The 21276-nt window shown below is 45.3% G+C and overlaps 2 protein-coding genes across 13 annotated transcripts in view; both read right to left on the minus strand.

Annotated features, from left to right (window-relative positions):
• Positions 1–6595, minus strand: part of ZNF892 (zinc finger protein 892) — a 14601-nt gene extending 8006 nt beyond the window's left edge. Inside the window, exons 1-2 of one of the 4 annotated variants that reach the window (XM_040496671.1) lie at positions 6497–6595; positions 2578–2666 (exon numbers count right to left, since the gene is read on the minus strand). In XM_040496671.1, coding sequence (XP_040352605.1) covers positions 2578–2610 — 33 coding nt within the window. In that variant the 5' untranslated portion in view covers positions 2611–2666; positions 6497–6595. The other 3 variants (XM_040496668.1, XM_040496669.1, XM_040496670.1) reach the window with 3 other exon arrangements.
• The window catches only part of ZNF2 (zinc finger protein 2), a 46278-nt gene continuing 31253 nt past the window's right edge, over positions 6252–21276 (minus strand). The window contains exons 1-8 of one of the 9 annotated variants that reach the window (XM_040496675.1): positions 20495–20517; positions 19474–19534; positions 17506–17935; positions 15933–16017; positions 14794–14920; positions 12258–12371; positions 9487–11005; positions 6252–6748 (exon numbers count right to left, since the gene is read on the minus strand). In XM_040496675.1, the coding sequence (XP_040352609.1) occupies positions 9948–11005; positions 12258–12371; positions 14794–14920; positions 15933–15965 (1332 nt within the window). In that variant the 5' untranslated portion in view covers positions 15966–16017; positions 17506–17935; positions 19474–19534; positions 20495–20517 and the 3' untranslated portion in view covers positions 6252–6748; positions 9487–9947. The other 8 variants (XM_040496679.1, XM_040496678.1, XM_040496680.1 and 5 more) reach the window with 8 other exon arrangements.

Raw genomic sequence — 21276 nt, forward strand, 5'->3', positions numbered from 1 at the left:
TCAGCCAGGTCACGATCTCGCGGTCTGTGAGTTCGAGCCCCGCGTCGGGCTCTGGGCTGATGGCTCAGAGCCTGGAGCCTGTTTCCGATTCTGTGTCTCCCTCTCTCTCTGCCCCTCCCCCGTTCATGCTCTGTCTCTCTCTGTCCCAAAAAAATAAATAAACGTTAAAAAAAAAAAAATTAAAAAAAAATTTTTTTTTAATGCTTATTCATTTTTGAGAGAGAGAGAGACAGAGCGTGAGCAGGGGAGGTACACAGAGAGAGAGGGAGACACAGAATCCCCAGCAGGTTCCAGGCTCCGAGCTGTAAGCACAGAGCAGGACGTGGGGCCTTTCAGCTATTTTAATCCTACTCACACTTCAGATCTCAGCTCAGGTGTTACCTCCTCAGAGAAGCCTTCCCTGGGCTTGTAGGGTTGTAGCACCAAGTTCACTTCTCTTGGGTTTTGCACACACTGAGGGGACTTTGTGATTAACGTCTGTCTCTCTCATTAGACAGTGAGCTCCATGAGAACAGAGGCTAACTGGGTCCAATTTTGCTCACTGAAGCAACCCTAGTTATCTGGCACAGCGCAGGAACACTAAGTATGTGTCAAACAGCTGAATGAAGGAAGGAACACAGGAAGTTTACACGGGATGTTCTATAAAAGTGTGCGTGGGAGGGGCGCATGGGTGGCTCGATTAAGCATCTGACTCTTGATTTCAACTCAGGTCATGATCTCACAGTTCATGAGTTTAAGCCCCACATCAGGCTCTGTGCTGATAGTGTGGAGCCTGCTTGGGATTCTCTGTCTCCCTCTCTCTCTCTACCTCTCCCCCACTCAGTCTCGCTCAAAAAAAAAATATGCGTGGGAACAGAGGTGGAGAGGGGAACAGAACATATCATACATTGAAAACACTGCAGGAGGGCAAGCCTAACCTTGATCTAGATGGCAGGCACACAGTTCAGACTGTCTACTAAAATGTAGGGAAAGGGAACAGAGTGGGTAATGGTCCTCTGAATCTATAGCTGAATCGATTTCCTGATAAGACAGATGTCTAATAATTTTTCTAATTCTACACGAAAAAAACTTTCTGTACAACTTTAACTGTGATACATTAAAACAGACCAGTCTCTGGGATGCTAGCAAATGAAACAGTCTTGTCTTGCTTTGAACCACCACTTTTGCCATAGCTCCCTGAGCACATAAATGAATATACTGGGTGATTTTGCTTGTAGTCAGCATTCTAACGTTTATGACACAGCCCTCTAAAACAACTGGTAAAATAATTCGCATAATAAAATAAAGTTAGAAGAACTACCTACTTGGAAAATCCCCTGCTTGAAATAACTTAACTCTTTATTTCCCACATTTCATGACCTGAGCTAAAGTCTGAGGCTTCACAGACTGAGCCACCCAGTTGCCTCTATTTAAGTTTCTGGTCCCTTAAGACCATATGCCTCGGGAGTGATCACACAGCAATACAATTTTTATGGTCTTCTCCCTTTACAAACAATGCTAACAGTAACAGACTAACTGGCATTCCTTTTAGACTTCAGCTCCCTGAGAGAACCGCAGCAGTCAAACTCGTTCATGGAGTTGCTGCCCTGTGTGCACGTGCTGGAGTTGGAAGACACAGGAAGATCAACCGGAAACTGTCCGGCAGATGCTACTTTCTCTCCCCTGTTTTCTGAACGAGATCTACAAATTCAGATCAGAGTCCCCAGTGTTTCACAGTGCGCTGTGAGGCAGGTCTGAAGTTGTCAAACAGTCCCAGTGCCTTTCCCACAGAGTCTGCCATTGTCTCATCATCCGAGGCCAGATCCAGCAGAAGCATCTTGACTAACTTCCCTTCAATCCGAGGGAGGCGTGTTTCATCTTGCCGGGCCTCTACAAACTTTCGTGGGGCTTTATTTACCTTTGGAATGAGACCCAGTGTAGGTTTTCTTGCAGTCTGGCTAGGGACCCAAGCTTCCCTTACCACACTTCAGGTCACTCTACAGTGACACACATAGCCTTCGAAGACCTCCAACTCACTTATAGACTTTTGGCCAAAGCCAAGGCAATACAGAATAATTCTGTATTCTATTCTCTAATTACCTACTCTCATATTTTCCAAAGTGCAGCTTTTATCCCAGTATTTTTTATCCCAAGTTCTCTAGAGGATGGGGGTTGGGGGGGGGGGGAGGAAAACCTCTTCCAAGGCCTTTTAGGACTTTTCTGTACCAGTCAATTCTGTATGAAATGACTTTCATTTTTGCTGATTAGCTATCTTTTTTTTTTTTTATCTCTATCTTATTTCCTCAGTAAATTTCACGAGGCAGGGAAACTGGCTTTTATCACTTTGCATCTGACCATGAGTCCAATGACAGTACTGAAGAGCTAGTAAGAGTGAATCGAGTACTAAATGGATCAAGGAGTAATGCTGAAAGGAAAGTTCTGCACAAGTAAGGAGCATTTACTGTCAGGCTCGTCACTCATCATTTTATCAGGATGAACCCAGTGGTCTAGGAATCAGGGCTGAGCGATTCCATAACAATGGCAGAAACTGTATTCCTGTTCTGAGAACGAAAGAAAAAAAAAGAAAACTAAACCCACCTGGGATGCAGCGGTCAGCAACACAGTGATCATGCCATTTTCTTTAGGGTTTTCAGCAACGGGAAGGTCTGAGTCCTCAGAAAGTGACCCTACAAGTGGAGATAGGAGCCATGACGATTACTCTTGCCTTGCAGTAAACTTGCAGAAACTTCCATACACGGCTACTTGTCACCTAAGAAAAGTCAACACAGGAAATCAAGGCACAATCCCGCAACATCCCTGAATCAAGACAAACACGACCTCCCAATCCTCCTACCCTCTGCCCTTAAATTCTAGTAGAACTCTGCAGTGAACATCTAGACACATAAATTAAATACATTATTTCTATCTATCATCTGCTGAATGACAAAGTAATACTCAAGAGTCTGTCCATCCGTTCCTCACTTAATGGTTCATTCCTGTCCTATTCCAGAATCACAGGATGAAGGAAGACTAGTTAAATTCCTTTTGAACACTGGCTTTTCAGATATAATACTGGCATTCTTAGAAAAGCGATGAGTCTTATGGGAGGAAAAAAAATCTAGTCTTCTAAACAAATCCTGCGACTTCTAGAAACCTCACTTTCTGCATCTGCAAATGGGCACAACAATCTTCTTCCTACCACCTTACAGGGTTCCCGTGAGGACAAAACGAAGTCATTATCAAAAGCCAAATTGTCGGGGTGCCTGGGTGGCTCAGTCGGTTAAGCGGTCGGCTCAGGTCATGATCTCGCGGTCCGTGGGTTCGAGCCCCGCGTCGGGCTCTGTGCTGACAGCTCAGAGCCTGGAGCCTGTTTCAGATTCTGTGTCTCCCTCTCTCTCTCTGACCCTCCCCCCTTCATGCTCTGTCTCTCTCTGTCTCAAAAATAAATAAACATTAAAAATAATAATAAAAAAAAAAAAGCCAAATTGTCAAATCTGGTGATCTGGGGGACAAGGGAGGCACACATCATCCTAAAGACGCGCAGGGCAACGGGGTAGCGGGCTCTCCCTCAAAACCCTAACGGGAAACCAACCAGTTGGAAAGGGCTGTCGTCTCACAGAGAAGAGGTGATGCTTCTCCTTCCAGAGCCTGCCCCAGCCAGAGGGCAGCCTTTCCCTTCTTTTCTCTCCAGCAGGCTCTGCGGCTGCATCCCTCCGAAATTCTCACCTCTGCCCCCAGGCTCCATGGAGACTCCCTCCCCTGGCCCGCGCAGGCGACGACGGCCGCGGAAGAAGGGCGCAGCGAACGCGCGAGGGACCCCGGGGGTCCGCCGCTCCGGTGCACTCAGAGGCCCGGGAACGCGCGCGCGCCCCTCGCAGGGCAGCCTGGCGCCACCCCGGGGCCCTCCCGCCGCCCTCCTTCCGTCCACTCAGACTTGGAAGGACCCGCGCTTAGGCCTCCTCGACCCCAGGTTCGACCTCCCGCACCACGCAGAAGCGCCGCGGCCTAGCAACAAAGGCATCTAAGAGCCGGCCGGGCCAAGTTGAGCCGGCCCGATCTCGATGCTGAACTACGACTCCCAGAATCCTCCGCGAGGCGCGGCCTACGTCACCGGTGGCCGCTTCCCAGAGGACTCTGCGGGATGTTGGCCAGGTGGCCCTCCCCACTCCGGCCCGGCATTGTACCGAAGTCGCGCACTTATTGGGTCGCCGAGAGAGTCAGGCCCCTGAGAAACCCCTCCAAGCGTGTTAGGCTCTCCTTCTTGGATGCGGACGCTGGGCTCCGGCTCAGAAGATGTATTCGGCCGCACTAACTCCCGCCTCGCAGAGGACGTTCACTGCCCCGCAACTGTGACGAGCCAAGGGCGCCACCCCCGACCTACCCTGGATTCCCTCTCTACCGGCGGTGCTCCCTCGGGAGGGGAGGCCGCCTCATCGCTTCCTTTCTGCGCCCATTATCAGTCCGCCCATTGTGGCGGGAACAGAGATGATATAAAGTAACCGCAGCCTCTAAACCAGTGGTTCTCAAACTGTACCATGACCACCTGGAAGTCTTGTTAAAACAGTGCTAAACTCAACCCTTATTCAGGAATCTGGAGTGGGACCTGAGCATTTGCATTCCTAACAAGTTCCCAAGGGATGCTGAAGCTGCTCATTTGGAAACCAACTAAATGTTGGAATCCCTGGACCGCTCTTCTTTTTCTGTGAACACTTCTCAGTAATCTTGTTCAATCTAGATGTTCTAAATACCATCCAAATGTGATCAACTCCCAATTTATATCTCCAGCATGGGTTTCTCCTCGGACCTTGAGCTGTCTGTCTCCTCAACTCCTTACTTGTTTAATGAATATCTCTAGTATAGGACGTTCAAAACTGAATTTTTGAGATCCTTCCTCCCCCAATGCCATAACTCTTACTCCCACAGTTTTCCCTACTTCAGTAAATGGCAACTCGTCCTTCTAGTTGCTCAGTTCAAACACCTTGTGGTCATCCTTCTCTTTATCACACAACCCACATCCAGTTCCTCTGCAAATCCTGTTTGGCTGTACTCTCAAAATACATACAGAATCTGACCACTTCTCACCACCTCCAGTGCTGCCACCCTGGTCTAAGCACCCATCATCTGTTGCCTGGATCACTACAAATGCCTGCCAACTGGTCTCACTCCTACTCTTGCCCTGTTTATCCTATTCTCAACACACTTGCTCTCCTATCTCCAAACAAAGCCAAAGTCCTTACAATGGCCCACAGAGCCCTTCAAGATCTCCATCATCCACACTAACTCTCTGATCTCATCTTCTACCACTTTCCCCTTATTTGTTCCGCTGCAGCCAGACTGGCCTGCCATTCTTCAATTGAGTGAAGCATGCTTCCACTATGGAGCCTTTGTGCTTGTTCCTCTGCCTGGATAAACACCCTGGGTAGACACCCCCAGGTATCCACAGAGCTTGCTCTCTCACCTCCAGACCTTTTCCATAGCACTTTTCTATTTCTAACATGTAATTAATTTTGTTTATTGGGGGTGTCTTCCAACACTACAGATTAAACTCCATGGGAGGAGTATCCCAGAGTATTTACTGCTACTTAGATAAACAGTAACTGAGCATATTCTCTGTACTTGTAGAGAAGGTACAAATGCCCGAAACTAATACTGTCCTTGTTGCTTTTCTTGGCTTTCATTTGGGATGATTTTGGAAAACTTGGACGTCCTTTGTAACCCTCCTTTTATTTACAGAGGCCCTACTTTAAAGTTTTGGGGATTTTTTTTTTAGAATTGGGGAGGGGCAGAGAGAGCGGGGGGGGGGGGCGGGGGAAAGAGAGGGAGAATCCCAAACAGGCTCCCTGCTGTCACCATGGAACCCCAACTGGGGCTCAATCTCACGAACCATGAAATCATGACCCGAGCAGAAATCAAGAGTCAGATGCTTTAGTGACTGTGCCACCCAGGTGCCCCCAGAGGCCCTACTTTAGAAATAAGGTAGCCCTAGACACTACCAGCTGGCCCAAGCACATAAATTGGTGTCCCACAGTAGAGTGGAGCTGGAACACTCCACTCTATTTTTTTAAGATAAAAATCCCCAATGAGTCCCCATTGTCTCTTAAGGGTAGATGGTCCTTGAGTTTTCCTAAATTTGCAGAGGGCTTCTGTTTCCCTTTAGTCTGTGTTTGCCACAACATCCCACCAGGAACACATCTTTGCATTCCTTAAGAAGCTGCCTTTAAAGCCATTTACTTTGATGTGAAAGTTGATATATAGAGATCAAAGGATATGCAGAGGATATAAAAGGAATCCTTTAGTGACCTTGGAAGAGGGCAAAACCGGAAATGTAAAGGTAGGATCTGGGTGGCAAACAGATGGAGGTTTCAGGGACATGAGATTCAACGGAAGAGAGAGGTGCTAAAGGTCTCGGGTACTGAGAGAGGAAGGCAGATGTGAGACAGGCAATCAAACTTGGGAGTGAAATAGCAAAGGCAATAAATCAGGCCTGAGTCGTGTACCTAGTTATGTTACATGTTACCTTTGGGCACATATCCTCAGCTCTTTGCTCCAACTCAGCTGCCAGAACCTATGAACTAACTCGGACATTTGATTGCACCACCTCCAGCTGTACAGTCATCTGCTGGGAGTGCCAGTCTCTCCCCGTTGCTTGCCACAGCCCAGACAACTGCACAGCTCCAGTTTCCGGTTCCTTGCACCACTTCCAGGCTTGCTGAAGTGCCACACAATGGCTTGGGATCTGGCCTCTCTAGGGGTGGCTGGATGATGCAACCTGAAAGTGTGGGGTAAACAGGAGGAATCTGATCAGTTAAATTCCTTCCGCCCGTCAACTTTTAACAGGAATTTCCTTTGGCTGTGAATATAGTGGTTAAATACATAAGGGTTTATTTTCTCTCATTCAAGATTAGGATTAGGCAGTCCAGAGCTGGTATGGAGTCTTCATAAGATCACCAAGGAATCAGAAGTCTTTTGCTTTTCTCCCTTCCCATCCTTCAGGCATGGCTTATATCCTCAAAGTCACAAGATGGCTGCTGAAATTCCAGCCACTAAATCCACATTCCAGGTAGAGAAGAAGGGAAGAGCAAAAGCAAAAGGGTTTTTTTTTTTTTTTAAGCTGTCCCTCCCTTTGAAGGTGTCTCCAAAAGTCCTGTCCAACAAATTCCAATTATATTAATGTATCATTTGCTTGATATTTGACACATCAATACATTACTGGCCTGACATTTGATATATCAGTATTTCATTAGTCTGACTAGCCATACCTCACTACAAGACAGGCTGAGAAATAAAGCTGAGCACTCTGCTGTACTCAGAAGAGCCTTGGATTTCCTATTGTTAAGGACGAAAAAAAGTACAACTACAACTTAGGCAACTAACGGCTTCTGCCACAGAAAGCATTAGTTAATGCTTATTATCAACACTAGCTATTGCAAGGTTGCTTAATCATGAGGTTCTATAAAGTGGCTCAATAAGTTGATCCTAGTTTATTTGGTCAACTGCCTCTTCTGCGGACTTTGCATAGGTTTTAGACACGTGTGAAGGGAAGGAAAGGAATCCACATCTTTACAGGATACTTATGGCATGTTTAGCAGGTTGGACATGAGATCTTTGATCATCATGGGGACTGATTCTTTTGTGGCCTCTGCTATTGGGCTTCACTATTAACTCCATTTGTCCTTTCTAAGGTTCCAGTTTCCTGCCCATTAACAAGATGAAAGAAGAGAACGTCATGCTCATTCTCTATCCTTCATCGATTGTAATGACAATATGGTACAAGAAATTAAAATAGGGGTGCCTCGCTGGCTTCTTTGGTGTGACTCTTGGAGTATGTGACTCTTTTTAAGTTTATTTATTTGAGAGAGAGAGAGAGAGAGAGAGAGAGAGAGAGAGAGAGAGAGAGAAAGAGAGCACAATCAGGGGAGGGGCAGAGAGGGGGAAAGAGAGAGAATCCCAAGCAGGCTTTGCACTGCCAGCACAGAGCTTGATGCAGGGCTCAAACTCATGAACTGGGAGATCACGACCTGAGTCAAAACCAAGAGCCAGACGCTTAATTGACTGAGCCACCCAGGCACCCCAAGTGTGCAACTCTCATCTTGGGGTTGTGAGTTCAAGCCTGACATTGGGTGTGGAGCCTACTTAAAAAAAAAGAAAAGAAAAGAACTGGGGGCACCTGGGTGGTTCAGTCTGTTAAGCACCCGACTTCGGCTCAGGTCATGATCTCACGGTTCGTGACTTCGAACCCTGCGTCACGCTCTGTGCTGACAGCTCAGGGCCTGGAGCCTGCTTTGGATTCTGTGTCTCCCCCTCCCTCTGCCCCCGCTTGCACTCTGTCTCTCTAAAAAATAAAATGAGGGGCGCCTGTGTGGCTCAGTCGGTTGAGTGTCCAACTTCGGCTCCGGTCATGACCTCACGGTCTGTGAGTTCGAGGCCCGCATCGGGGTCTGTGCTGACAGCTCAGAGCCTGGAGCCTGCTTCAGATTCTGTGTCTCCCTCTCTCTCTGCCCCTCCCCCACTCATGCTCTGTCTCTCTCTCTTTCTCTCTCTCTGTCAAAAATAAATAAACATTAAAAAAAATTTTTTTTAATAAAAACATTGAAAAAACGTAAAAAAATAAAAAAGAAAAGAAAAGAACTGTGCTTTTTAAAAAACACACCTAGACACGAGGAACCTGTCCTCATCTTGGTGTTCATGTTCTCAGCTGCTCCAGGGAATTACTGCTTTATTACTAAGCAGGAATTCTCAAGATGTAGGTGTGAGGAAGCCAATCTCTGCCTCCACTGTGTAGGCGTGGATAGGACAGTCTGCATTTTGGTTTCACAGATACTGATGTTGAGGGCAAGGAGGACATCATGTCTCATAGACCCGGTGGCCCGGCTCTCAGCTACAGCCTCATGTCTGCTGCTTTAGTACTAAAGGAGGACTGCTCATGGATGACCTATGCCTGGAGTTAACTTTGCTTTGTGATATTCTTTGAGATTAGACATAGCGCCATCTCCTGGTTCACTGTGGCTGACTTCTTCAGCCTGGAACCCCACCCAGCTGCCATGGCTGTAGCTGGCTTGCAACTGGACTGAGAACTTTCAGCATAAATATTCTTTCCCTTCAGCATTTATACACGAATACATTGTGAGAAAGGGAAGGTGTTATGTCAAAATGTGGATGGAATGGCAGAGCTACACTAAGGAATTTTAGTTATCAATGAGACTAAACACATGTAACACAAAAACACAACCGCTAACCTGGAAACAAGGGTGATGGGTTAGTCTACTAGAGACCAAAGGTCAGGTTAGAGGGCAGAAGAGCCAAAGTTCAGGGTCAGGTTAGAGGGCAGAAGAGCCAAAGTTCAGAAGAGCCAACTGATGCTGGATGATGTCCCTAGTGAAGAACAGGGCATACCCAAACCAGGACTCCAGGAACCTCAAAGAAGAGTAGATTAAGAGCTAATAGCACAATTATCATGAAGGTATTTACAGTCCTACAGATGTATTAGCTTCATGTTAATTTTCTTACTGAAGTCTCTAGTTCTGGAGAGTGCTTTTGATTGAGGACTCAAGTTCTCGTGACTAGACAGGTATTCGTTCATTGAGAAAATATATAATAAGTGGCAGGCATCACACTGAGGACACAGCAGCTCACAGGTGTGAACTAGTTCCTGTTCTTATGGAGTGGTCTAGAAATTAAAAAAATTAATTAATTATACATAAATAAATAAGTAAATAAATAAATACAAACATACAATGCTTATCTCTGGGTCCCCTTCGAACACTTACAAAACATATTGATTGGAGAGCTTCTGACCAACTTGGGGATCCTCGGGGTATTATATTAAGTATGAGGCATCCCAGTGGAAGTCTATGGCACGGTCCATTAAGACTATTTATTGAGCCTCTAGTACCAAATGGAGACATGAGAATATGCGGTAGTTAGAAGGTGCTCAAACACAAATCTTCATTATCTTGCATAAAAGCATCTTAAGTCTCTGTGGGGGCCCCCTGCTGGACTGGAGCACCTCTGTGACATTCTGACGGCTGCCTGGCATAACGTCGCTGATGTTGGATGATAGATGACTTACAACTGAACACCTTCCCGCACACGCTGCACTCGTAGGGCTTTTCTCCAGTGTGCACTCTCTGATGCTGAGTAAGTCGTCTTTTCTGAAGGAAGGCTTTCCCACATTCAGTGCACTCATAGGGCTTGTCTCCGCTATGAATTTTCTGATGCTGATTAAGGGACGAGCGGTCAAAGAAAACTTTCCCACACTCATTACATTCAAAAGGGGTCTCTCCAGTGTGTGCTCTCCGGTGGCGAATGAGGGAGGAGCGGTCAAACAGGGCTTTGCCACAGCCCTCGCATTCATAAGGCCGCTCTCCAGTGTGAGTGAGCTTGTGGCGAGCGAGGATGCTCTTCTGGCTAAAGGATTTCCCACATTCTGTGCACTCATAAGGACTTTCTCCAGTATGAATTCTCCGATGGCGAGTAAAAGATGAGCGGACAAAGAAAGCCTTGCCACATTCGTTACACTTAAAGGGCTTCTCTCCGGTATGAGTTCGCTGGTGTTCAGTAAGGGTTAATCGGTCATAGAAAGTTTTCCCACATTCGTTGCATTCAAAGGGGCTCTTCCCAGTGTGAGACATCAGATGTTTCTTAAGACTACTTCTATAGCTGAAGGCTTTCCCGCATTCTTTACAGTTGTAGGGCTTCTCTCCGGTGTGAGTCCTTTGATGGCGAGTGAGGGATAAGTGGTTATATAAGGTCTTCCCACATAGGCTGCATTCAAAGTTTCTCCCCTTACTGTTGGTTTTCTTGGCAGGAGTGGATCTTTGCCTGGAGTCCTCCTTGGGGGAGGATTTCTTCAAAATCTCCCCCGACAGATGTTCTTTCTTTGTGCCCCTGAGGTTTTCTGAGCCAAGTGCAGGACCCAGAGGACCATCTTTTCTGAGTTTTTCCATTAGTGTCTTTTGCAACTTTCCTTTTTTAGAAATATCCTGGCTTTTAGTTGAGTCCCAGCTCTCAAGTCTAGCATTCTGGTCTGAAACAAATAGAAAATATAGATATGACTGGGTCTTAGTGCTAGTGAAAAAGAGAACATTATCTTTGTTCAGAAAAGAATGAATACAAAATACTTCCTGGTTTATTGTAACTCCTCAAAAGCAAAGCATCAGAGAGAGGCTGAAAAATGGCAGAGGAAAACAGAGGAACAGAGATGGAAGTGGAAGGTGGTCATTTCGCCCACTAAACAAGTTTCTGTTATTCATTCGTTATATATTTTCTAGGTGCCTACAAAGTGCGAGGCACAATAGAAGTCACTGGGACTCTAATGAACAAGACCAGACATGGTCCCTGCCCTCGTGATGCTTATATTCAACACGACAGGAGACAAAGAAAAAACCAAATAAAACGCCACAGATGGTGGTAAGTCCAGTGAAGAAAATAATGAACAGAAGTTGGAGTGGGGTCTTCTTTAGAGGAAAAACTTAAGAACGGTCATCTGGAAGTGACAGTTAAGCTGAGCTCTGAAAGATATGGTAACCATGAGAACAGCCAAAAGAAGAGCATTTCAGGGAGAGATCCATGCAGAAAAGTAGGCTATACACGAAGAAGCATGGAAATGACCAGGCAGTTTATTGCAGGTCAATGAGTTTAAACAGCAGAGAGTAAGTGGAGAGGCCAGCCTGGACCTGAGAAAGTGAACTGTCAATGACTACTGAACGGTTTTTCAAGGAAGAGGAAGGAGATATGGTAAAGGATAAGTAGGAAAGATAAAAAAGTGTTATCAGAGTTCATTATAGATAGGTCTCAACCTTCCCCCAACCCCCTCGCTACCTGTTCATTCATCTGACAAATACCTGAGTGCGTGCGATGTACCGGGTACTATTCAAAACGTTGGGGATACATTAGTGAACGATACAAAACCTCTGATGGAGTTTACATTTTAATTAGTGGGCAGGTATGGACAGACAGTAAACAAAATAAAGAAGTAAAAAAATACAGTATGTTAGGAAGACAGACTGGGAAGAGAGCTAGATAGTGCAGGGGCTGGGGAGGGGGAAGGTGATGGAGAGATTGCAATTAAAGATAGGGTCATCAGGGCAGGGCTGACTGAGAAGGCAGCACATTTGAGCAAAAACTTGAAAAGGGTGACAGGAAAGCCACATGGCTATCTGGGGGATGACTGTTCCACACAAAAGCAGTGAACATCTCCACAGGCCTAAGAGGTCCTGAGGAATGGTCTCTGCAAGTGAACTGTCTATCGAAATCCTATCCGCCTAGTTTACACATACCTAAATAAGTACTTCCTGGGACTTCTCTTTCTTCATCTTCCTGAAAATCAAGTTTCCATGGCTCTTCACCTCTTTTCAACTGGAAAATCACATCAGGTTTAGGAACTAGAAGTCCTGCTCACAAAGGACAAAATGAGAAATGGCTGTTTGGGATGGAAATTCACAACCATCCCGGGGTTTAATAAAATCCCCTTATTCTCTAGATAGGAAAATGGCAGTATCCAAAAATCATATGCTAATTCCTAAAATAAGATGCTAATTCTTCTTCTCTAAAGGGAAGTCGGTACTGACTTTCTAGAAAATCTGAATTAGATCTATTGAAGTAGTTCACTAATTTTTCTCTGATGTAGGAGGCACCTCCCCAAGATGGAACTAGTATTAAGAGTTGAGGGAAAATTCTTAGCTTAGAGAAGTGGAATATGGAGAAGGTTCTGCACCTCAAGGAACTAAGGTGAAGAAGCTACCCCATCTTCTTTTGTAGTTTCTTAAAGAATAGATTTGTATCCCTTAATTATACTTCCGTGCAATTATACTGAATTTGAAGCAACTAACAAATCAAACTGGAATAGTTTAAGAAATATGACTCAACTTATGTGCAGTTAATACTAAACACTTAAAACTAAAAATATCAGTGAACAATTTTTTAGAAATCCTTAAAAAACGAATTATAATGTCTTTGGTTTTTGATGATTTAAAGTAATGACATTTATAAATGTTATATAATATAAATTTATATGGTGACATACATACATTTTCTATATTTATGTTTTAAAATGCAATACTAGGGGCACCTGGGTGGCGCAGTCGGTTAAGCGTCCGACTTCAGCCAGGTCACGATCTTGCAGTCTGTGAGTTCGAGCCCCGCGTCAGGCTCTGGTCTGATGGCTCAGAGCCTGGAGCCTGTTTCCGATTCTGTGTCTCCCTCTCTCTCTGCCCCTCCCCCGTTCATGCTCTGTCTCTCTCTGTCCCAAAAATAAACGTTGAAAAAAAAATTTAAAATGCAATACTAAATGTTTAAGACATACAAAAAAGCATAAAGACTAAAACAAAAAGCTATGAACCCACCATCTAACTTGATATTAACACTAAAATTGAAGCCCCTCCTTCATCCCCTCTCCCTTCCCCTACTGAGGTACCCACCATACTAAATATGATGTAAATCACTCTATGCATTTAAAAATGTTTCCTCGGGGCGCCTGGGTGGCTCAGTCGGTTAAGCGTCCGACTTCAGCTCAGGTCATGATCTCACACTCCGTGAGTTTGAGCCCCACGTTGGGCTCTGCACTGACAGCTTGGAGCCTGGAGCCTACTTCAGATTCTGTTTCTCCCTCTTTCTCTGCCCCTTCCCCGCTCATGCTCTGTCTTTTTCTGTCTCTCAAAAATGAATAAATGTTAAAAAAAATTTTTTTTAATATGTTATGTTCAGGGCACCTGGGTGGCTCAGTTGGTTAAGCGCCTGACTCTTGATTTCGGCTTAGGTCATGATTTTACCATTCATGGGATTGAGCCCATGAGGAGCTATATGCTGACAGCACATAGCCTGCTTGGGATTCTCTCTCTCTCCCTCTCTCTCTGCCCCTCCCCTGCTCATGCTCTCTCTCTCTCAAAATAAATGAACGTTAAAAAAATATGTAATGTTCATTGTAGACCATTAAGAAATATAAAAAAGAGAAAAAGTCACTTGTAAGTCTACTAGTCAAAGACAATTGGGGTAAAATTTTGGTGTAGATTCTTCCACTTTTCTATGCATATAGATATATGTTGTGAATGTACTCAAGTTCCAATCATTTTGTAGCCTGCTTTTCTCATTTAACAACATATCATTAATATCTTTCTAACTCTATAAATATCATTCATGGTCAAGGCCCATCCTATACTATAGCCCATTATGGATGTACAATGGTTTATTTACCTCAATCCCTACTACCAAGTACCTGTGCTGTTTCCATTGTTTCACAATTTTAGCCAAAACAGGGATAAACATTTATCTGATTTTTCCCCCTTAGGACAATTCCCAGAAAAAGGGGTACCCATTTTCCATTTTATTTAACACAATTTTTTGCTTAAAGCTAGAGTCTCAGACCAAACTTCACTTATCCTTCAGACTCTATCCAGATCAAAAGGACCATTTACTGATAGTACTGACAGCCATTAGTTAAATACAAGCAAACAACGAAAGGTAAATAAATTCACAAACCACTTGTACCTTTGCTAGGGATCTATCTAAAGATGCACAATTCTGCCCCAGTAAGTAAAGAAGGGCCAGGGACACCTGGGTGGCTCAGTCAGTTAAGCGTCCGACTCTTGATTTTGGTTCAGGTCATGATCTCACAGTAGTGAGACTGAGCCCCATGTTGGGTTCCACACTGAGCATAGAACCTGCTTGGGATTCTCTCTCTCTCCTTCTCTCTCTCTCTCCCTCTCCCTCTCCCCTCTCTCAAAAATAAATAAATACACTTTAAAAAAAGGGGGGGGCATATTCTCTACACACACACCCAATGGCAGATTCTGAGTCATTGACGAAAGTCATACTTACCCAAAGAAACAAAACCCTGATAATTCTCCAGCATCACCTCCCTGTAAAGAGCCCTCTGAGTAGGGACCAGCTGCTTCCACTCATCCTTTGAGAACTTCACAGCCACATCCTTAAACTTGAGTGACTTCTGAAAAGACAAACATGTTCTTACTCACCTACGTGTCTTCTTTTACGTCTCACTGAGGAAGAGTAAAGACTACAGCACTGGAAGACACATGGAATAAAAAAGAAACTGTTTTGATGATGTAAGGGCACTGGATATTTTAAGTAAGATGTACAGGTCTGTGACCTGAGGCTTGAAACTCTTGGTGATGGTCTCATGTCATCATATCCGTGACAGAGCCTCCAAACTTCAGGGACACTGTCACTGGCCTCAATTTTTTAAACGATCAATTAAAGAATTAGATTAGATGATCTTTAAATTCCCTTTCAGCCCTAACACTCACGGATCCATGAGATCTCAGTTTGAACAACAGGTTCTCAAGTCAAGGGAAGATCTATGATGAGTGTACAAAGAACAGAGGATACTTGTAAGAGCTAAAATTGAAGAAAAAGGATAAAAAATATGGTGTCCCTTTGAAAGGAAGATAATATTCCAGACTAGAGGATTCAGAAGTTTTAAATTCTCATGAAAGTTCTCTAAGCACTCCCTGAGCCATTGCTAAGGGCAGAACTGCCTCAATTCTCGGCTTCCCCACCATTACAAAACACAGGACGGGGCTGGTCATCAAGGCCTTATGAAGGGCCATCTAAAAGGAAGATCCCAGGGCACCTGGGTGGCTCAGTTGGTTGAGCGTCGACTTCAGCTCAGGTCATGATCTCACGGTCTGTGAGTTCGAGCCCCGCATCGGGCTCTGTGCTGACAGCTCAGAGCCTGGAGCCTGCTTCCGATTCTGTGTCTCTCTCTCTCTGCCCCTCCGCTGCTCATGCTCTGCCTCTCGCAATCTCAAAAATGAATAAATGTTAAAAAAAAAAAAAAAAAAAAACACTTTAGAAGGAAGATCCCTACAGCTTTGTTGTATGGTGAGAATGGAGAGAATCTGAAGCCAGAAAGGCTTCTATAGAGCACCACTTCTACCAAAATGAGACCAATCTCAAGGCTGGCAAGGAAGCTCCGGACTGAAGAAAATCCAACTCACCTGCCATCTGGCTGTTAGAGGTACAGCTGCCATTCTCTCCTCTACTATGTCCTCTTGGAAAAGGCCCAGGTCAGAGTTGGCAGAGCTAGAGAAGGAAACATGAAGAGACCACTCCCATTTCATAGTTATCTGACCCAGACTAAAAATCCCCATATATCCATTAGGTGTGGAACAGTCCTTATGCTCAATACCCCACTAAGAGCAAAGCAAGCCTAGAAGTAAATTCACCCTTTCCCAGGAGATGGAAATTATGGATAGTGCCACAACTCTGTTCCTGAGTTAGCAGCTTCCTGGGAACAGAGCTCTGTTCCCATATCAGAAAACTATTAAAAATCAAATAGTTTACAATGAAGTCAATTTTTACTCCATCTTATAAATTTATAATAAGCATTGTGCTCTGTAGTATTTTGACACAAATAAGCAACTTAATAAACAACTCAATCTGACTTTTAAATTCAAGATGACCAGAAGGAGGCTTATACTAGCATTTTTTTAAAGGCTAATGTGGAGCCTATATGGTCAAGAATAAAAAAGCAAAAGCAAATTCGTGTATTAGTGTTATTAGTCAAGTTTTGTTTAGTTCTAAGGCCAGAAATATGTTCAAGCAAGCTACGGTGTTATTTTTAGGATACAATGGACATTATAAGGATACTGTAATTAAACAGCATCTAGGCCTCATGACATCTGTCCCCTACTGGGATGAAGAGCACTGGCCTCCTGTCCTAATTCTTTCCTGATTGCCAAAGGTCCCAAGTAGAGGTTCAAGAAGTGACTGGGTCCTATCCAATCAAGAAATGGAGTCAGGGGCACCTGGGTGGCTCAGTTGGTTAAACATTCAACCCTCGATTTCAGCTCAGGTCATGATCTCACAGTTCCTGAGATTGAGTCCTGAGTCGGGCTCTGCACTGACAGTGCAGAGCCTGCTTGGGATTCTCTCTCTCTCCCTCGCTCCCTGCCCCTCCCCCACTCACACGCACATGCTTGTGCTCTTTCTCTCTCTCAAAAAGAAACAAACTTAAAAAAAAATTAAACAACAACAGCAACGACAACAACACAAGAAATGGAGTCAAACACCAAATGCTAGAAATTCCAGCCAGTTTCTTTAGGGTCATCTTTTTTTGGTTAGAGTCCATTTTTTTAAGTTTATTATTTAGTAATCTCTATACCCAACGTGGGGCTTGAACGCATGACCCTGAGATCAAGAGTCGCATGCTCCTCTGACTGAGCCAGCCAGAGGCCCCTGTTAGAGTCATTTTTAAAGTTTCCATAGAACTAGGAGGCTGTATGCAAAATGATACCCAGCTATTCAATTCAGTCCAGAACTGAATACAATTGCTTCTCCAGCAAAAGGGGCAGCAGGACCAACCGGGATGGACTGACTGACCGCTGCCCCTACAGCACTGGCTGGCATCACAGAAGCCCATGGGAAATACAGGATTAGCTAGAGAGCTAGGGTGTCCAGAGTGCAATGGTCACCTGCAGAGACAGACCCCACGCGAAGTTTGGTTTCAATATTGAGAATGATGATGCCACACGCGCAAACACAGACCAAGTATATAAAAAGGTTTATTACTTATGTCATTGAGGTCTCTGGAGAGAGCAGAGCCGGTCTCTCAATAGGTCCAAAATGGCTCTAGAGAGGAGGAGGAAAGGAGGAAAGGAGACCAGCCTGGTCTTTATTGTGGTTAGGGGGCAGGGCCAGGGTGAGCGTGCCCACATGCCCACAGGAAGGGGCTTGTGTGATTGGAATCCCCCCGCCAATGCCCAAGGAGAGAGCATTCAGACTTCCTTATCAGCTTGTCCAGGTGTGAGACACAAGGGCAAGAAGGAGGGGTGAGTCTTAAAAGCCCAGCAGTCAAGTATCAAGGCAGACCACACAGTGTAACTATATGTCCGAAACAGGAGGAAGAATCTCCATCCTCTTCTCTCCCGGCCTTCTGATCTTTGGGCCTGACATGGAGACAATCTAGACAATCTCCTGACATGGAGACAAATAACAGCAACTGGAAGACAGGAGAGGGAATACTATTCTCAAGAAAAAGATTCATTTACCTAACAGAAGCTTTATTCAAAGGATCTGAAAAATCCTTCCAGGAGCAGAGCCGGGAACAACGATCTCCCCAAACTTCCCTGTCCACAGGGAATGCCAGAAAAACATTCTCTCAGGGTTTTATTACAAAGACTGTTAAAAATGTAGTCGGTATCCAGTAGGGAGGGCAAAAGACTAGAAAAAGAAAGAGGGTAAAGGGACCCAATAGTACTCATCCAAGGCTGACTCTATGTAATATAATCCATACAAACCAGTAGGATAAGTCACATTTGGCACTATCTTCTGGACTCCAATTATGATGGTGATCCACTACCAATCAGATTTTTTTTTTCATGAATAGACTTGTGTATCCTGCTGGATACTGAAGGATAATGATGGTGCCATACATCTTTATCTCTTGCTCTTGAGATCAAGATAGAGCAACGTATCTTGATAGAGAACCTGGATATACCATCTTGGACATTTAGAATGGCCAACAGCAAGATTACATTGATAATTTCTGTGTACGCAGGCCATCTGACATGTGCCTGGAGGTGACCACAAATGAGAATGGTGCTGGAACCAAGCCACCAAGGGCTACATGGGTCATGCACCTCTTCATCCCCCAAGAGAATGTTCTGAGTTCTCAGAGGAATGTTCTCGGAACATTCTTCTCTGTACGGACAAGGTTCAATAAGGTCTTTAACTCCCAGCCCTCCTGAGTTTATTGCTCTAACACCCACAATTAAGTGGCCATGGTCTCTGTGTCTCCTACTTAGAATTCTCAAGACCTTTGTGGTTGTTGGCCATTGAGAGGCTAATTACCTTAGATCACGTTTCCACCTCTTGCCCACTCAGCCATTGCCAAGGAGCACAATGAAGAGCAGTTCTCAGAGACATGAACTATGGCCAGCACAGGCCTACCACTCTTTACAGAGTGATTTTCTTAGTAGTTGTATTTCAAGGTGAATGACAGGCAACAAGAAGCATCTACTGTTCTGTCTCTGGAGCTCTGCCAATACTTCACACTTTTCAAGGCAATATCTTTATTCACATCCATACATTACTAAAAACGGTCTCTATTTCCTGGCCAAAGCTGACTGGCATCTGAACCAATTAGTCCTTCCCCTGGCATTTTGGAAGTGGAACCAAGAAAAAGAGGTCAGCCTCTCATGAGGCTCCCCTTGAGGGCATGAAAACCTGGGAGCCCTTGACAGTCACATTTTGTCATGCCATCTGAGAGCAGAAAAAGCCAGTCAGCAGGGACAGGGAAATATAAAACAGAAGTACAAACAGAAGTAAAGGCAAGGGGTTAAGAGAGGGTCCTGAATTTTTTTGTTCTGTCCCCAGTTGCAGTTTACAAGCACACCACAATCTTTTTCCTTGGGTTCCGTGACCTAACCAAGCATCCTCAAAATGAATCCCCCTTCTACTAGTTTGAGTGGGGTTTCTGCAGTTTGCAACCCAAAGAGACCTAAGACAGGGAGCAAAACCAATCTTCTACCTTCTTACCTGAGGTTTCATTGTTCACGTTCTGCTACCAGACCTCTCCTCTTAAGAGCTCTTTTGAGTCCTGGGGGTACATAGAGGACACAGCATCCAGTGTGGCTCACAGAACCAAAAGGGTGGCATTAATCTTAAGATGCCTGCCAGTATCATTAAAATAAGCTGTGGATGTTTCTAGCCAAGCCTATAAACTCTTTTCCAATCCATAACCAAATTGATCCACATCACAAAACAAAGACTCAGGGTCATTACCGTCTTTGAACGCTCAGATTTCTGATTCAATCACCTGGTGTATACTATCTTATACTACAGTTATTTGTATCTTTATCTTTCCAAGTAGGCAAATCTTGGGAGTCAAATCTTGCTTTCCTCACACTAAGAAAGCTACTTCCACATACTTAGTACTCCAGAAATCTTTGCAGACTAATTGAAATACCAAGTTTTGCAAGAAAGTCTAGTTGGTGTTGGAAAGCAGCTCTCAAAGAGGGAGCGCCACTGGACAGCTCCAAGAAGCCGGGTGCAAGGGGTTGAAACCCTGGCCCAGGGAACCGAGAGAAATGAGTAATTGAGGGGCTTTCCGGGAAGGATGGACCAGCAGGATTCAGCGGAGTCAGTTCAATCCTGGTGTACTGAGCCCCCAGCACTTCCCAAGCAGGGGAAGGACCGCCTCGGGAGGAAATGCGCCATTCTACCCAGCGGATACACACTGCGGAGCGCGGCCCTGCGCACCCCAGCGCACGTCATCTCACACTGCGGGGCCAGGCTACCGACGTCTCACTTCACCTCGCACCCATGTCGTCACCCTGAGTCGCGCCGGGCCTGCAGCTGGCGCCTCCTCCCCTTCCCAGCTGCAGGTCGGATCAAGGTCAGCCTGGGAGCAGCGGCCAAGGATAGTTCCAAACACCCCATTTCGGTTCCACCCTCACGTCACCGCGCCTCGCAGCCCAACTTCCTTCCCGGCCCGTTCTTCAACACCTTCCTCTCGCCGCAGCCACGGGTCCCACCACACCCGACCCATGGTCCTCACCTTGGGCGCCAACCGGCTCCCGGCGGCCCCACGAGGAGCAGGACCACAGAGCGCCTGCGCAAAGTGCCCTCGGAAAACTACGATTCCCAGAAGGCCTCGGGGCGGGTTTTCGGAGGCCCCGCCTCCTGAGGTACCACAGGGGTAGTCGCGCGCGTCATTCAAAAGGTGGAAGGTGACACTTGTAGTAAAAATGAAGGGAAGAAATGTAGTAAATGTAGTAAAATAGAAAGAAAATGTAGTTAAAAAAAAAAGTGAAGAACCAAGGCTGTCTCTTGGCCCTCCCTGTTCGCTTGCCCCAGGCGGACCCCTACCAAGGATGCCTCTGTTTCTTAGTCAGTTTTCTATCCAGGAGGATATTTGCAACCTCTACGCTCTTCAGGCACCTGCTGCTTCATCTCCCTCGCTTTCCGAGTGGGGGTGGAGCGGAGAAAGCTTGAGAGAGAATTCCCATACTCGCCTGTAATCAGAAATACAAATTTGCCATTCTTCACGTTCATTCCACTGCCCTCTCCAATTAGAACAATAAACAGAGATACATCTGGGCTTTGCAATTATGTTAGTTAATAAAGTCCCTTGAGGCTTAAGCAAGTTGAGGAAGCATTTTCTATCTGCTGTACCCGAAGGCGTCCTGATACATGTTCACATCTCTTACATTTTTTTTTTTTACATCTCTTACATTTTAAAAGAAATATTCTCTTCGTTTCACATCCCCCTCCAGCTACCAATCTTAACCTCTCCTTTTTATCAAAGCGAAACTACTCAGCATTGAAGATACTTGCTAT

This window comes from Herpailurus yagouaroundi, unplaced genomic scaffold (genome assembly GCF_014898765.1).
Source record: "Herpailurus yagouaroundi ecotype Mexico unplaced genomic scaffold, PumYag 188, whole genome shotgun sequence".
Lineage (NCBI taxonomy): Eukaryota > Metazoa > Chordata > Mammalia > Carnivora > Felidae > Herpailurus > Herpailurus yagouaroundi.